The 18,090-nt window shown below is 39.3% G+C and overlaps 1 protein-coding gene across 3 annotated transcripts in view; it reads left to right on the top strand.

The window, feature by feature from the left end:
• The window catches only part of trip11 (thyroid hormone receptor interactor 11), a 117,612-nt gene extending 104,484 nt beyond the window's left edge, over positions 1 to 13,128 (top strand). The window contains exons 21-22 of one of the 3 annotated variants that reach the window (XR_009446224.1): positions 187 to 673; positions 9,813 to 13,128. Coding sequence is in view for 1 of the 3 variants with exons in the window: in XM_059649045.1 (XP_059505028.1) it covers positions 187 to 407 (221 nt within the window). In the remaining 2 variants the exon portion in view is untranslated. Of the gene's footprint in view, positions 1 to 186; positions 8,517 to 9,812 lie in introns of those variants that run through there. The other 2 variants (XR_009446225.1, XM_059649045.1) reach the window with 2 other exon arrangements.
• Positions 13,129 to 18,090: the final 4,962 nt, after the last annotated feature.

Raw genomic sequence — 18,090 nt, 5'->3', positions numbered from 1 at the left:
AACCCAGATAATGTTGCAGTTGCTTTACTATTTGCAAAAGTCACTTTAAAGAATAATGCTCTTATTCCTGAAGCCTCAGTTATTGAACACCAGCTAGATATGCAGTACAAATCATTTCTGCATTCATTATCTGATTTCATTGATGATGTAATCATTACCCCGAATAATGCTGTATTTTATTTGCAGGTATATCGGCAGAGGGTCCAGTGAAAAAATCTGACTCAAATCCTTTCTTGGCTCCACGATCTGCTGCTATCCCCCTCATCACATCAACAGCCTCCAGTGGTGTTGCGGCACCCCATCTCCTCATGAAACCAATCTCCAATGCTCTTCCTACGTTTACACCTTTACCAGTGTCTCCAGATTCTAGTGCCGGGGCTGTACTTAAAGATCTCCTCAAACAGTGAAAGAACTGGAGCAAACTACTGCAGCACTTTAAAGTGAAATGACACTATAGACTATTGTTGCACAGAGAGGCCTTCTTCAGAGTGTACAAAGTCTCCCAGGTGTTATTTACATCTTTCAAATGCTCTTCTTTAGTTAGAAAAGCTAAGTCTACTAAGATTGCAAGGATGCCAGCCCACAATCCAACTGGAGAAGGTTTGGCCGAGATGTAGAACACTTTCTGCCTCTCTAAAAGCCTAGCTATGAATACTTGTACTAAGCACATGAGGTGAGCATTATTACTGACTGTAAATACTGAATATCTGGCACTTAACCAAGATCTGTGGTGTTGGGTAATTACAATTCAAAAGAAATTTCAAGATGCTGCTGAGATTCAGTATCCTTCCAAAATCCTGATGGGATTTATCTGGTTGCAATCTGTATGTGGTAATGGATTTCCATTTCCATCCTCTCTCGGGGGGGGAAAAAAAACCTCTTCATTAGAGTTCCAAAGAAATACAAATGCAGTGTTGCATACTTGAAGCCTATTATAAGTGGACTGCCTCTTGTAACTTATTGTACTGTTGTATGTGTTACCTGCCATGGTAGTAAAGGGTTTTTTCCCTCTGTTGCTGCATTTAACCAAGGTGGTACCAGCAGTGGACAAGCTTTGCTTTGGCTCATTTTTCATTTTCTCTTATGAAAAGAATGAAATGGTAACCTCCACTTCCCCACCCCCTCATATCCAGAAGGTTCAAGAGATTGGTGGTGAAGGCCCCTAATTTAAAAGAAAATTGTCTGCCAGTCTGCTAAGCAGTTGTGAATCTTAAATGTAAATTAAAGCATTAGTTTAATAGAGGATGTTTTGTTCTTCCTGTTGTGAATGGATAATTCCGTAGAAAATCTTTAGAAATTTCCAGTTCTAAAGACAGAAGCCTTGCAAGTCTTTAGAATTTTTTGTTTTAATTTAAACTGTCAGCACCCTGGCTGCAGGAAGCATAAAATGTATCCTCTCACTTTACAATGGAGCCATCTCAGCCCAGCTTGTGCTCCTGATAGTTTTTTTTTGGTTTTCTGGATGGATTTGTTTTGACTCTTTCAAAGAGGCCTGATGTTCATAAGCACAACAGACTTTGAGTTGGATCCCAGATGTACTAAGGATTTCTTTGGGCGCCAAAATTGGAATAAGTAACTTTGGTACTTACTTCAACTGTACAGTAAACGGTAGAAATCCTTTTCAATCGTGCCTGCAGAGAATAATCTAGATGTGTTCGATGCTGGCTAGTGCCAAGAGATCTGTAATTTTGTGCAAATGATGTTGGTCTGATGATCTATTACACCTTGTGTTATAATTCTCTTGGAATAATTTGTATGCTTCTGCAATCTGCGACTGTGGAGTCAAGTCAGGCCTTTCTGTTGTACGTTATTCCAGTTGCACCTCATTGTATCAGTGAGAGTGACAGCAATCACCAGCTTACAACAGAATTCTTGGTAAAAATTATTTGCTGTTTCCACAGCATATGTCCCATATAGTCTATAAATTTATAATAACCATTTGATCTCTAAATTATCCAGAATTGATTTAATGCATTACAATTTGGTGTGTAATATTGTAGTTAACCTGAAGAGTGACATCTCTTGGATATATTATAGTAAACTCTAATTTTGTCAAAAATGTTCAGGTTCATTATTAAAATAATTTAGGAATTACTGTGTATGTGTCAAAATGGAAAATATTATCATAACCTAAAAAATTAATCCTCAGGATTGGGGTTGGGTTTTTTAATGTTTTGTAGTTGAATTATTTAGCTTTAAAAGAGACTCCAATTTGAGGCTGGACATGAAGTGTCCCTTTCAGTCTACGATGTAGTCCGCTTCGCCAAACTCCTTGGGCTTTGTTCAAGACTGAAAATCAATGACTACTCCAACTATAAATACATTTACAAACTCTTTCTCCAAAACTCATTTTTAATTTGAATAATGCAAATTAATTATATTTTTCTTGAGATTTTAAATGTATCTTAATTTTTCCTGAAAGTGTGGACTTATTTTCTGGATATCATTCCATTGCTGTGGAAAGTTTTCTGTTATTCTAATACTTTCTTATTCAAGGGATGTGCATGTTCCAGCTTTCTTAAAACTGCAGCAGTCAATGTTGGTTAGGTACATACTGTAAGGAAGTGAGTCCTGAACATCGACCCAGTAGTAATGAAAGAAAAATGATTTATTTCAAAGTCAGCATGGTGTGTGTCTTGGAGGGAAACTTGCAGGTTTTGCAGCCTTTGTGCTAAGCAGTAAAGGTCGTAGGTTTGGTTATTGTTTATTGTATATGAATATGGTGACTGTTGCAGTTTGGTTACAGGCCATCTGCACCTCAGCGTCTCGGTACTTCTCACAGATTTCATCGAGGGTTGGAATCTATATTTGGATTTGCAATATGGAACTTTAATCAAATCTGTCCCAGGAGCTAGCATCACAATCCCATTAAATTCGCACTTTTTGTTATATTATTAGATCTCAAAATATAAGAAAACAAAATCAATGATAAACGATTGTTAGGGCTCTTGCACTGCATTGGTATTGTCCTTATTTCTGGACAAGATGGCCCAGATTCAAGTCCCACCTACTCCAGAGGTATGTAATAAAATGTATGAGCATGTTGATTAAAATTATCTAAGGCTGTTGTTTCAGAAATGTAATGCAGTACCCCAGCTGAGCGTACAGCTACCCAGAAGAGTGATGTGAGGCTAATCTTTATGTGGTATTTGTTTCGTAATGCATCATCAGCTTTGGATTACATCTTGAGCCAGAAGAATGATGTTTTTGGATGTGCGCATACGGTGCGTAATAACTTCAGAAGCTCCACAGCATGTTGCAGTCAGTGAAGTATTTTTGAACTGCAGAATTGTTGAATTGCAAGAAACACAGCAAATGGCTTGGGCATAGCAAGTTTCCATAAAAAAACCTGTGATAAAGGCAAGATAAACTGTTCTGTGTGATGGTGAATGAAAGACATGTCAGGATAAATAGGTACCTTCCTTTTGTTTGAAATAATCCCTTGGGATCTTTTATCTTTAAACAGACTGGGCCTTGGTTTGATATTTCACTTGGAAGAAGACACTTCTGACAGTGCAGTACTCCTCACTTTTGCAGTGGAATGTCTGTCCTGTATCTAGAACAAGATTTATAACTCAGATGGAAGCAACTGACCCTTGGTTAACAGTTTTAAGGTTTAAACTACTCCACTTCAAGAGCACGTTTTCTAGAAATCATGTATTCACTGTATTCCTGAAGGAATGCAGTACTGTTGACGATGTAATCTTTCAGGTGAGGTGTTAAGTTTGTTCTCTCGGTAGGCATAACAGATTTCACAAATTTGTTCTGGCCACTGTTTATCACCTGTTTAAAGAAGACTTAATACAACTATTCACTAAATCTTTCATCTTGTTGCTGTTTTTGGTACCTGCTGTGCACAACTTGCTACTGAATTTTCTACAACAGTAGGTACAATTCAAAAAGAGCATCTTGTGCTTTAAAGCATATGGGATATCTGAAAAATCATGAAAGGTGCTGCATCATTTATGTAATGAGTATGCTGGATGTACTATACCCATTGTTTCACCTTTAGGTTACAGAATGCAGGTATATGGGCTAAGCACTAGGCTAGTTGACCAATCCAGGAAGTCCAAATGTTATGGAGACGTTGTGTTGTGCCCTTGTTAAAGGTACAGTGATTGTCATGCAGGGTGTTAAAATATTGTTCTCTGTTTTCATCTGTTTTCAATTGTAGAAAATTCAGTATAAAGCTGTGTCAAAACTTAATTTTAATTTCAGAAGACTCAGAACACTTTTGTTTCCATCCATCAACAATTCTTTTAGCGTCTCGTTGAGACACCACTGTTTTCACTGCATTTAGCCAATTGGAAAACATTGGATTTCATTTTGATGGCAGACATTTAAATCTGTAGATAGGTGGGGGGTGTATTAATGTTGACCTGGGAGGCTGGCTTGTCCAGAATAAGGGTGAGACAAAGATTATTGTCCTTTCACAATTGGACTTGCATTTGAAATCTGTGCTAACTTATGAAGTTGAAGTGACCTCTCTATTGATTAAGTTCAGTATCATATGCGTGCTCTCCTACTTAAACATAGCTATAATTTAATAGCAATCACTTAGTACTAACTTTCATTCTTGAAGACCAACTAAGATAGCTCGGAAGTTGAGAGAGAAAGAAGAATTTGCTACCGTGAGGTGTTGGATGCTATGCTGAAGTCAGGATTAAAGAATATTATTTAGGTTAAATTAAAACAACTTTAGTGCTAATGAAGTTAGTGTAGCTGGACCAATATTCAAATAACATACTTGAATACTTTGCTTAAATTGAGTATTGATACACTTTTGAATCCTATGCTGTTATCCAGGCTTTCAAGTAACTCTTTGAAATAGAAATAAGGTTATTTTAGTCATTTTAACCATGCATTTCATGAAATTACGAACGTCCTTACTTCCTTACTAATGATGAGGAACCTTGGCTGGTTTGTCTGATGCTGTTCTAGACATAAGTTTATAAAACGCAGATGAATTCAGTTTTCCTGAAAAAATGCGCATATGGAGCTTTTGTAATGGATCATTGGATAACTGTATTAAATAATATGGTGCTGAACTGTGCTGACCCAATTTGGCATTGGGTAGCTCCAGTTGGCCTCAGCGTCTGTCTCAGTGGAAGCGTGTACGTGCAGATAGTGGTGGGGTCATGATTGAGTTTGGCTTGCAATCCTTTTCCATCCCCACATGATCCATCCATTCACTGACATTGCTACAGCAGTTTTGGCATAGGATGACTGCCCATTTAGAAGAGACATTGGAAAGGTGCAAACTTTGCTTAAGGGTGATATGCTGCCTTCAAGAGGAGAGAAAGAAGAGTGGAAACTTTTATGTGCCTTTTCTTCTTTCGATTAATTTTGCAGGAATGTGAGTGTTCCACAAAACTTCATTTCTCCTTTATGCCTTTACCTGCGTTTTTATTCTATCAAACTTGGTTTCCCTGACTCTTTTCACTTTCAGCGTGAGTATGTTTATAATACACAGGCATAGGAGTAAGCTGTGGTTTCCTTTACTCTGACAATTGTACGTTACAGCTGAATTAGAAAAGTCCATTGTTTTGTTTTGTGTATAACAAAGAATTTATGAGACAACTACTTTTAAAATTGGTTATAAAATTTCCACAGTTGTTAAATTTACAATTTAAATGTTACAATTTTTGTTTTAAAATAATGTTTAAAAAAATTACCTGTTCATTCCAATTAATTTTCCTCTTTCAAATCTGTTTATCTTTATGGTGTCAGGTATGTAACTATATGTAACTGCCCAAATGGAAAGAATGTATATCAAACTAGCTAGTTTGGAAAATACAAAGAAATGTATTCCGTATCATCTATTCAGTGTTGCATTTGCTGTGTGCATGTGCTGGAGCATATCCTGAACCAAATACTGTAACTTTCATGTGTACCTTGAAGGCCATATTAATTACTTCAAGACGATTAAATTTTAGAAAAAGGCTGATGGCAGAGTAAGATAAAACACTCCTCATATGCTTGCAGCAGCTCGAATTTACACATCTTTTTATAGTAAAATAACCTAAAGTGCTTCATAGGAGCATTGAGTACAACTCAAATCAAGCTATACAGGGAAACATTGAGGACAGGTGACCTAAACCTTGGTCAAGGTTGATTTTGAAGAGCATTTTCAAGTGCAGTGGCTGGGAGAGGAAATTCCAGAGCTTCAAGTTTAACCAGCTAAAGATATCATTGCCAGTGATGAAGAATTAAAATTGGGTATGCCTAAATGGCCAGAATTCGAGAAATGCGGAGGTGTCAAGGCTGTCGGATTGAATCCAGTTTGAAGTTCTCCAGTCTCAGGCAGGCATTGTGGATTTTATGTTCAGTCTGTACAAATTACATGAATACAGCACGAAAGAGTTGGTTTGAAAACAAATGGTCTGAATTGGTGATTAACTGAAATGTAAAATATCACTATCAAGGTGCTATAGAGGTAATTATTGTTTGAAAAGGGAAGAAAACTTAGGGATAATACAGAAGGCAAAATTCCCACTCAAATGTTAGGAGCACTATCTGTATCATCATAGCTGTTGATCAGTGGCTTTCACAGTCACTGAATAGTTGCAGTTTAGAAGGAGTGATTTTGACCCATTTGTGTCTGAGCTGGCTAATAAATTGAACATCCTACTTGGCGCCATTCTCCTGCTTTCTCCTGATATCCTCTCATATAGTTCCTTTTCAAAAAAAAGCAGTCTAATTCCCCCTTTGAATGCCTTGATTGAACCTGCTTTCATCATGCTTTGAGACAGGATCTGGGGTGCGCTAACGACTTGGTGTATGTAAACAATTTTTGTTGTTTTATCTCTGCCCTCCCGTTCCTGTCACAAATGGGAACATTTTCTTTGTTTACTTTGTTTGGGTGCTTTATGATTTAATACTCAGATCTCTAGTCAGCCTTCCTTTCGCCAAAGTAAGCAATCCCACCTTCTCCAATGTGTTTTCTTAACTGAATTTCTTCATCCCTGGAATCATTCTCGTAAACAACTTCTTCACTCCCTCAAATGCGTTCATATTTTTCTTAACGTGTGACAGAGAAAAGGTCGCAAACTCCAGTGAGGCTGAACTAGTGCCTTATACAAGTTCAACATAGCCTGCTTGTTCTACACCCTTATAGTGAAGTCGAAGATACTGTTCACTTACTTGACTGCTTTTCAACCTGTTCTGCCACTTTTTTTTGTGGTGCTGGCTCGAAGGGCCGAATGGCCCACTCCAGCACCTATTGTCTATTTTAATGACATGCACCCAGATCTGTCTATTCCAGCATCCATTTTAGCCATAATTTTGTATTGTGCCTCCATGTTCTTCACATCAAAATGGAATTTGCTTTTGAAATAACTCCACACAGGCTGGTATCCTATCATTAAGTCATCCATTATTTACACGTGGACAGTCTTTTGCACTGATCCAGCTCCCTTAGAGCCAACTCCGAGTGTCGGGGAAGTCCTGTTTTTATATTTTAGCCAGGGTTCGCTGGACTAGATTTACACCCCCAATCAGTGAACTGGCATTCTAAGAGGACCATTTGGCTGACTTTGTTTCAATCACAACAGTTTTATCTACTTAACTAATATAATTGCTCATTTTAATAGGGAATCTGGTGGTTGATATAACAAAAAAGTCTAGCAGTAACAACTTAGGTTTCTGTAATGGGGCATTGAACTAAAAATGAACCGTTTTGATTAAAGCTCCTAGGGGTCATGCTTCCTCACTGTATTGCTTTCTGTTTCAGTGCACGTTGTTGGGACTTAAGAAGGTGCAAGAGAGATACTGATAAGAACTTGTGTTAAGCTTGAGGAATTTGCCACAGTCACTAAAGCCAGAACCTTTCCATTTCCCAAAACACAAGCCTTGCCTTAATGAGCTGAAAAAAATACAGCATTAATTCTGCAATACAGACTAGCTTACGCACAGTATTAAATATTGCATTTTAACTCCTGTAAGGGATTAAACTTTGTTCATTTTTTTCTGTAAAGGTCAAGGCAAGCATTACCTTGATAGACTTAACATTAGGAGATAACAAGAACTGCAGATGCTGGAGTCAGAGTCAATGCAGTGTGGAGCTGGAGGAAAGCAGCAGGCCAGGCAGCATCAGAGGAGCAAGAGATTCGACGTTTTGGGTTGGGACCCTTCATCAGGACTGGGGAGGTGGAAAGGAGCTGGAAAATAGAGGGAGGAAGGGTGGGGCTGCATAACTCCAGCTCCACATTGTATTGACTCTGACTCCAGCATCTGCAGTTCTTGTTATTTCTGAGTGACTTAAAACCCTAGTGCAAAACCTATTCCAAAGATGCCCACTTTGAAGAAGTTGTCTTCCTCCTTCCAGAAATACCTCTATCCAAAATAATCTATCAACTTCCCACAGCCCCCATCCCTCCTCTCTATTTATTTTCTATGCAATTGTAGCATAAACCCTAGCGCATTTATCACAAGAATGAATTGTTGAAGATTAGTAGATAACAACGTGTGGAGCTGGATGAACACAGCAGGCCAAGCAGCATCTTAGGAGCACAAAAGCTGACATTAAGATGCTGCTTGGCCTGCTGTATTCATCCAGCTCCACACTTTGTTATCTTGGATTCTCCAGCATCTGCAGTTTTCATTATCACTGTTGGAGATTAGTGATGTTAATTAATTACAACAAGAGCATTCATACTGCAGGCTTTAGGTGTTGTCAGTTTACATGAAGTGATGTTTTTACAAAACTATTAACACTGTTTTCTCGCTGACAGCACTTACTGTGAGGTGTTTTAGTCTGCTTCTGATTGTGTTTTTAGGAATGCATAATGTGTTCTCATTTGTATCTGAAGCAACTGCTGTTGCTATCTTATGAAGAATGTATAGAATTTGTTAAATGCAAATTTGCCTAGTGTTCTCCATACCTGCCACTGTTTCCTGAATATTTTGATGACACTATATTTTTATATAGAACTAGAAGATGGCTGTAGATAAGGCATAAATGTATATCCTGACTGGCTGTAAAAGTGAAAAGGTAAAGTTGTGATAGTCTGCTGGACCATAGGCTGCTCTCTTGACTGGTGGGTTAGCATGAGCGACACCACACCTCAGGCGAGGGGTCAGGTTGAGAAGGATTGCCCTTTGTGGTAACCTTAGCTGATGTGACAATTGAACCCATGCAGTTGGTGTCATTCTATATTGCAAACCAGTCATGCAGCCAGTCAAACTAAGCAATCCGCTACCGGGGGCCATAGTGAGGTAGTGGTGGAATTTTAGTTACTCTACAAAGAAAACATTGGGAACTTTTGAAAATATTTCTTTGCCTTTACATTTTATATAACTCCAAATTAATAAATAAATGAAGAAAATGTTATCTGCCCATCATTCTCAATTAGCTTTTTTTAAGAGCCTTTTATGGTTGATACACTAATCAGATTTAGAAGCTGGCAAAGGACAGTTGTGGGCAAACTAGTTAGTCTGCAAACTTACTATTGCCCTGGGTCGTCATTTTTCATTATGCAAACTTAGCAAAGAACACTGGTCAATGAGGTTATTGTTGGAAGAAAAACATATTCTAAATGTTTTTGGATATCTGAAAATCATTGGGGAATGACACTAAACTCTCCCACAAAAGAACTGATATATGAAGCATGGTGCCAACAGGCTGTCAGTGTTTCTTTATTAATTCATTGCTTTTTAAATTCTCAAATAGACTTGCCTTACAATGTGCTGTATTATAAGAGACTGGATATGTTTAATAAACTAATTTATCTGGAGCATTTTGATAACATTCCAGTGAGATTCTTTTTGCTAATTAGTTTGTATTTCAAATGTGGTTTTGCTTCTAATCACAGATGGTCCTTTCCGCAAGAAACAGTTGGTGTGACCCTGGCGCTTTAGACATTGTATGCCTTTTAAGAAAGAGGTGCTGAGTCACCACCTCAACCCTTCCCCTGTTTGGATCAATCAAGAATGCAGGCTTCAAAGTTCTTGCCTACATTTATGCCTTCACCTTTGAGTATTTCTGAAAAAACAGATGCATTTTGCTGAAACTTTTCATCTTGTACTCATCAGGACAGTTCACAAGAAACCAACATTTCTTCTGTATGAGAGGACTGTGCTGATTGGTGGAAGCATTGCCATGGCTACTGCAGCATAATGATAGACTGTTCATGGTCAGGCTTTATTTAGATTTCAAACCAGGTGGCTTGACACTGATTGACCAGGGCTTTGCCCTGTAAAATAAATTAGCTAATAGCTATAACCTATTTTGTAGCAAAAACAGAAATTGCTGGAAAAGCTCAGTAGTTCTTGCAGCATCTATGGAGAGAAATCAGATTTAACAGACCTGAGGAAGGTTCACTTGACCTGAAACATTAACTCTGGATTCTCTCGAGATGCTGCCAGACCTTCTGAGCATTTCCAGCACTTTTTGTTTTTGTTTTGGATTTGAAGCATCCACAGTTTTTCGTTTTGTTTTAACCAATTCTGTTGTGTTTTTCACCTTAGCACTGTGTACATTTTATTTCTGCAAAAAAAATTGCCAGCTGTCTTAATATGTTTCACTTCCAGGTTATACAAATGCAACATACTGTGAGCCCAAGTGACGATCGTAAATTTGTTGTCAGAATTGCTCTTTACACAAGCGGGATTATCCAACAAGTGTCCGACTGCAGAATCACTTCTGATTTTGGATACCTGAGTTTTACAAGCACAAGTTGTGTTTGGTATGATCAGTATCTTGGTTGTACATAACAGCCAAAACGATGTTTTGCGTGATCCATCTGTTCTTGGGATATATGATCTACGTATTGCTACTGAATTCATATGCCACATTACTTATTTAAGTGATGGGCAGAATACCCTTTTGACTTAACAGCATCCGTTTCTGGCAAACAGCATTTGCATTGCTATTGCGTAGTATCAGCTTGAAACATCTAACATCAGTTGCCAAAAGCATGTGAGATGCCTTGTGCTCTAAGGGTAATCAGAGATAGACTGGCACTTTTCAGGATCAAATGTGGCTTAGGGTTTTTCATGATACTTTGTGGGATATGTAGTGAGAAATTATCTGATCAGGTAGCCATCATCCACAGGATGGGTTTGATGTGCCCTATTTCTGCATCAAACTTGCACATGGAGCAATAGCTTGGGCTGTATTATTTAGGTTGCCATTAAGTCCAATACAATGCTGTGGAACAACTGTCTATTTTGCACTTTTCCTTTCTAGAGAAAAGCTGCAAAATAATCCTTACCAAATGCATTTTATTTCTTAAAATAAAGTGAAAGAAAGAACTACCACATTAGAAAAGGAAGGGGGTGGAGAAATAACGTACCGAAGTTCTTGCAAGCTTTAGTGAAAGGACCACTGGTGATTTCAATGCACATTTTTAAGAAACTGGAAAGAATCTTCAAAATCCAATAAGATTTGTTGAAATTAAGAAAATCAATTCTAAATCTGTTTTCCCAGTTCCCTAGGTATCAAGTTGGAGATTTTTAAAAAATTCTGGGGAGGTGGGTGTTGCTGTCTAGCCAAGATTTATTGCCCATCTCTAATTGCCCTGGAGTGGCTGCTGGTGACACATTTGTCTTTCTGCCTGTTTTGCTTCCAACATTTTAGTTTTACTGTTGTTTGTATAAAAATAGCCCTTGGATCTAAATACCTTTTGTACAAACTTCTGAATTAGTATTAAACCGTTTTGCCCATTGAGCTTGCTTTGCCATTCAGCAAGATCATGGCTTATCAATTCTGGCATATATATTATAAATTCTACATTCTGTCTATTCCAATAATCTTCGGCCTCAAATGTAAGTTAGTAATCTATTCACTTCTGCTTTGAAAATATGTGGACTTTGGAATATTTTCCTGTTTACTAATTCCAGATTGTTTCTTCATTGATTTGCACCTTGCGAGCTGAAAACCTAAAGGCAAATCTGACTCTCAAAAATGCAACCTTGAACTGGTTACTTATTATAACTATTGCCGAGGGGAAAGTGTGATGTAACATCTGATGCGATATTAATGATCTGCGACTCCTTTCTTCGTTCATGGCCAAAGCATTGTTCTGCTGTCAATCTACAATGATGGCCTTTATCTTCTGCGGGGTATTTGTGTTTGATGAGATCATGCTTTTGTTAGCTTTTTTCCTTCGGCCTTTTATTCCACAGACAGACGACTCAGTAAGATAGAGCCTGAGACCTTTTTTCTTGCAGTATGCCCTGATCTGTTGATCATACTATGAGCATGTTCCTCAAAGCTGTATTGCATGTGAAGTGTGAGAGTTAACACAGCAAAGTGGATAATCTTTCTTCACAGAATCCTTACAGTGCGGAGGAAGGCCATTTGGCCCATTGAGTCCACACCAGCCCTCCAAAGAGCATCCTATCCTTAACCTTAATTTCTCGTGGCTATTCCATCTATCCTGCACATCCCTGGATGATATGGATAATTTGGCATTGCCATTCTACCTAATCTGCACGTCTTTGGACTGTAGGAGGGAACCCACGCAAATATGGGAGAATGTGCAAACTTCACACAATCACCCAAGAGTGGCATCAAACCCAGGTCTCAAGTGCTGAAAGGCAGCAGCACTAACCATTGAGCCACTGTGCTGCAATCGGTGCCCAAGGGAAAGTGTGATTTGACATATTTATAACGTAGGAATAATTTCTTCATAAAAGCCCACAACATCTGAAGGATGAAAAAGTATTGCATTCAGTTTTAAGGCTGAAGGTATTTTAATTCTTTTCTAAAGAAAGTTGTTCAAATGTAACAATGAAAGCGACATGACATTTTTAAAAATGATTGTCAAATTCTGCATGGATGTGCCTGAGACACATCATTGTGTTGTATAGCTGTCAAAAGCATGTGATGTACATTTCCAGAAACTGCTAACTAAACTAAAAAGGATTCTAGATGGAAGAGAATTTTGTAAATTGATGATTAAATTAGATCTAATGTAAAAGTAAGGATTTATAAAAATAAAAACCATAATCGTGCTATACAGTATTGTTGGTTGACAGATAAATGCTGTCCTCTACATTGCATAACCTCACCTCATCAACTTCAAATAGTAATGTGTGTAATCTTCAGTCTCAACTTGAAAAATGGGGTCTCACCAGTTTACAGTACAGTCTGTCTTTGCACTGGAGTGTGAACCTGGGCTCTCAGCTCTCTGGATTGAGCTGAATCTGAACCTGCATATCCATCTTGCAAACAAGAGTGCTACCAATTGCTTCGCACCACTGTCGTCTTTAATTATATTTTAACTCAGTGGCAAAAATCACTGCTGAAGAGATATTGTACAGAATTTACTCTCAGAATGCACAGAGGTGAACACATGCCATTGAGTTAGTAACTATACTACATGCATTGTAGTTAGTGCATCATAAGGTATTTTGTGTTTTATTGCAAAGCACATTAAATACTTAAAACTTATGGAAAGAGATCTTTATCTAACCGTGACTCTGACTTTCCTGGCAAGTCAGTTTTTTGAATTAACAGGCTCCCAACTGAATAAATTGTTGCACTGAGACGATGTCTGAGGACTTATTGCTGAAAATTGGCTAACTATCAGTTACTACATTGTGTTAAAATCAAATGTTACTGAGTTTTCCTATTTTGGCATGAAATTACAAACGCAATGGGGGATTCTTGTGATCATAAATGAGTAAGTTGTATAAGAAAGAAATCATTTGCATTTTATAGTGACTGTCTCAAAGGTCTTTTAAGCCAATGAAACACTTCTGACATTTAGTCGTCATCATGTTGGAAATACAGTAAACCTGTCTATATGCAATGGGGCTGAATTTTGCTGGGGGTGCAGTGACCTCAAAGACCTGGAAAACTGGGAATCTTCCTCGGCTGCTTCAGGAACCCGTGTCTACATTCTATGGCTATTGAGCTCCATGTGAGACGCCATTAGAGGTCACATTTATTTCAAGAAAGGCTCATCCAACAGAGACTTGACAATATTCCATACCCAGCAATGCCACCATGAGCTACGTCTACTACTGGGACTGCACAAATCCTGGTGAAAGACCGTTGTCATAGCACTCTGAATGATTGGGGTTTCCAGTGCCATGGATGGCAGGTTTCAAAGGGTGGATGTTTGGGTGTTTCTGCAGGGGGAGACCTACACAGACTGCAGTTACAGCTGGACTCAGTGGCACCATCACTGCGGATAGGCTACCATGTGTAGAGGACTTGCCCCACTCACCCTCCCTGATCCTGCTGTTAAGATACCAGTATGATTGGGAAGAGGTTCTTCATTAACCACTTAAGGGCTTCAATTGGCTTCTGAAGGCAAGCTGATCCTCCCCCTTTGCCAACACTGATAAAATGCCATGTAAGAAAGGTGATGGGCTTTTGACTGCCCACCTATCCTGATTCTCTGGCAAACCTTACATGCCATTTTGCTCTTGAACATGCAAATAAATTCTACCCTGCAAAGCCTCTCAGATAACAATGACCAGATAATCAATATCCCCTTGTTATTGGACTGAAGTTTCAGTATAGACCTAAAACTTAAGCAATTTTATAATGAATGCTTGTTTTTTCCGAGACTGTTAACTTGTACTGTATAGATGAATCTTAAATTCTGAAGTTGAATGCAGTGGGATAAATGATTCAGTTAACAATTAAATAACAGGCATTGTAAATATTGACTTTATTAGATCTGGAGAGTGCTGTTCTGTTGCAAAGTGTTCTTCACTCATTTTGGGTGAATAAAGTCACCATTGTCTTACCAAATCAAAGGGCTGTTCTCTTGTTAAGGTGAAGGAAGAAGTTGAGAAGGAAAGTCCTTCATGGTAACCTCAGATGGTATAGGAACTGAAGACACTCATACACTGACAGCACACCATATTGCAAGCCAACAGTCCAGCCAACTGAGCTAACCAACTGCTGTGACTGTGTAGAAAACTTTGAAATGTGCTTTTAGGGGTGTTAATTATGCTGCTGTAAATGAAGGTGATTTGGAAGGACCAAACCTTTGGTATTCAGCTGTTGTGCCATAGACTGGAAGATGGATCTTCTTGGAGCAGCAGTGATTTCCCCACTGAGAACTCTGAATGAAATTTGGCTTCCAGCAGACAACGTTGGCAAGAATCAGACGTTCCCTTCGCAAATTGAAACTCTGTTGGGGGTACTCTGCCTTTTTTAAATCCAATATTTGTTTAAATCCACAATGAGAGAAAATTAGATACAAATTTATTTGTAGAGAAAGCTTAATTTAATCCAAATGTTGGATCTCAATGGTGAACTTCATGTACAATTATCAAAGCTTATTTACTCCAAACTTCAGTATAAATAGATTTTAAACAGCATTGAAGTTATTATCCAAGGAGTAGTGTAATAGCCCCACAAGGAACACTGAAGTTATTCCAAGGTTTATAAATTTGATAAACATTTTCCAGTCTGTATTTTCCCCTCAATATATATCTAATGAAAAAGTACTCAATTATTTCAAAGGGGCAGTACGGTGGCTCAGTAGTTAGCATTGCTGCCTCACAGTGCCAGGAACCTGGGCTCAGTTCCAGCCTTGGATGACTGCCTGTGTGGAGTTTGCATATTCTCGCCATGTCTGCATGAGTTTCCTCCAGGTGCTCACATGGTCCAAAGATTTGCAGGTTAGGTATATGCAGGGTTACAGGGATAGGGTAGAGTGGTACGTATGGGTGGGATGCTCTTCAGAAGGTTCTTGTGGACTTGATGGGCCTAAAGGCCTGCTTCCACACTGCAGGGATTCCAGGACTCTAAATGAAGGATGATTTTAAAGAATGTGTTCCTGCTGAAACACTGATGAAAATTTCTACTCAAATCTCTGAATTAAAAAGATTTCGCAAATAGTCCATTAATGCATTCTAGGTTTTGGACAAATGTAAGAACTTCTCCTAACATGGAAGAAAAATGGTATTTTAAGGGGGATACTGACTTAAACCAATGAAATTCCAAGTTTTCTTAAGCAAAGGCAAGTTCAAATACTTCATGAGTGTCTTGTTTCTCAGCCTTTTAAAAGTTCATTGAAGGTTTCACTGATGGGCCAGAATTTATTGCCCTTCCCTAATTGCCCACAGGAAGGGGATGGTAAGCTGCCTCCTTAAACTGCTGCGATTCATTTGGTGCAGGTAGATCTACAGTGTTGGGAGGAAAAGACTTCCAGTAATGGCGAAGGAACAGCAACTGTTTCCAAATCTGGGTGGTGATGACGTGAAAGGCACTGTCTAAAGCGTCCTTGTGAATTGCTGCAGTGCGCTTTGTAGATAATACACACTTGTGTGGGTTGATGGTGGAGGGAGTGACTGATGGTATTCGTGATGCCAGTCAAATGGGCTGCTTTGTCCTGGATGGTGTCAAGTTTTTTGAATGTTATTGGAGCTGCATTTCCAGGAAAGTGGGAAATATCCCATCACACTCTTGGGTTGTAGAAGATGTTCAGGCTTTGTGGAATCAGGAGGTGAGTTACACAGTGTACAATTCCTGGCCTCTAATCTTCCCTTGTAGTAATTGTGTATATATATGGCTCGTCCAGCTCAGTTTCTGGTCAATGATAACCCCAGGATAGTGATGGTAATGTCATGGAATGGTCAGATTGTCTTTTATTGGAGAAGGTCATTGCCTGGTTTTTGTGTGCTGTAAATGTTATTTGCCAATTTTCAGCCTGAGCCTCAAATATTGTCCAGGTCTTGCTGTATTCGAACATGGTCTGTTTCAGTATCTGACGTGCTTTGGTTGGTTAACTCTGATGGTTAGAGCGTGGTGCTAGTAATGCCAAGGTCATTGGTTCAATCCCATACTGACTGAGTCTGCAGAATTCCAGTGGTGACTTTACCGTTGCATGTTCTCACTTGAAGTGTCAGTGTCTGATTCTTCTTTGGGGTGCCACAGTGGCTCATTGGTTTGCACTGCTGTCTCAGTGCCAGAGACCTGGGTTCAATTCCAGCCTCAGGTGATCTGTCGACTCAGACAACTATTTATGAGGAGTTTGCACATTCTCCCCATGTCTCTGCAGGTTTCCTTCTGGTGCTCTGGTTTCCTCCCACAGTCCAAAGATGTGCAGGAAGGGTGGACTGGCCATGATAAATTGCCCATAGTATCCAGGGATGTGCAGGCTAGGTGGATTAGCCATGGGAAATACAGAGATACAGGCATGGGTCTGGTCAGTGTGGACTTGACCAATTGTGCCCAAATGGCCTGCTTCCACACTCTGGGGATTCTATGATTCTAAGAGCCACGAATGTGCAATTATCAGCAAACACCCTCACTTCTGACGTAATAGTGGGTAGGTTATTGAATTCAGCAGAAAATAGTTGGACCTAGGACACTACCTCCAACAGACACAGCTAACTTCCTATGTGGAAAGTATGACTCTAACCATTGGAGACTCAAATATTACAAATGCTGGATATCAGAAATAAATACAGAGAATGCTGAGGAAACTCAGCAGGCCTGGTAGTATCTGTGGGGAGAGAGAGAGAGAGAGAGAGTTGTTGTTTCAAGTCCAAATGACCTCCCTGTTCTGAAGAAGTCCTCCTGAGCTTCTCCAGCATTCTCAGTGTTATTTTCCCATTGACTCTGGTTGCTCTAGGGCTCCTTGATGCCACACTTGTCAAATGCAGGCTTGATACCAAGGTCACGCTTGCCTTGCCTCTGGAATTTGGCTCTTTTGTTCGTGTTCAGGCCAAGGCTGTAATGAGGCCAGGAGCTGAGTGGCCCTGATGGAACCCAAACTGGGCGTCACTGAGCAGGTGCTGCTTGATAACACTCTTGATGACACCTTCCATCACTTTACTGATGATTAAGAGTAGACTGATGGGATGATAATTGGACAGGTTGGATTTGTGTACAAGATGTACCCAAGCAATATTCTGTATTGTCAGGTGAATGCTAGTGTCGTAGCTGTACTGGAGTGGCTTGGCTAGGGATGCAGCAAGTTCAGGAGTACAAGTGTTCAGTATTAATGCCGGAATGTTTTCATGGTGCATAGCATTTTCAGTACCCAGTGGTGTGCAGCTGTTTCTTGATATCAAACATAGTGAATTGGATTATCTGAAGACTGGCATCTATGATGCTGGGGACATCTGGAGCCAAGATTCACTTAGCACTTCTGGCTGACAATTGTTGCAAATGCA

The sequence above is a fragment of the Stegostoma tigrinum genome, chromosome 10 (genome assembly GCF_030684315.1).
Source record: "Stegostoma tigrinum isolate sSteTig4 chromosome 10, sSteTig4.hap1, whole genome shotgun sequence".
NCBI lineage: Eukaryota > Metazoa > Chordata > Chondrichthyes > Orectolobiformes > Stegostomatidae > Stegostoma > Stegostoma tigrinum.
Note: the sequence above shows the minus strand (reverse complement) of the source record. Positions and strands in the feature narration are given on the sequence as shown.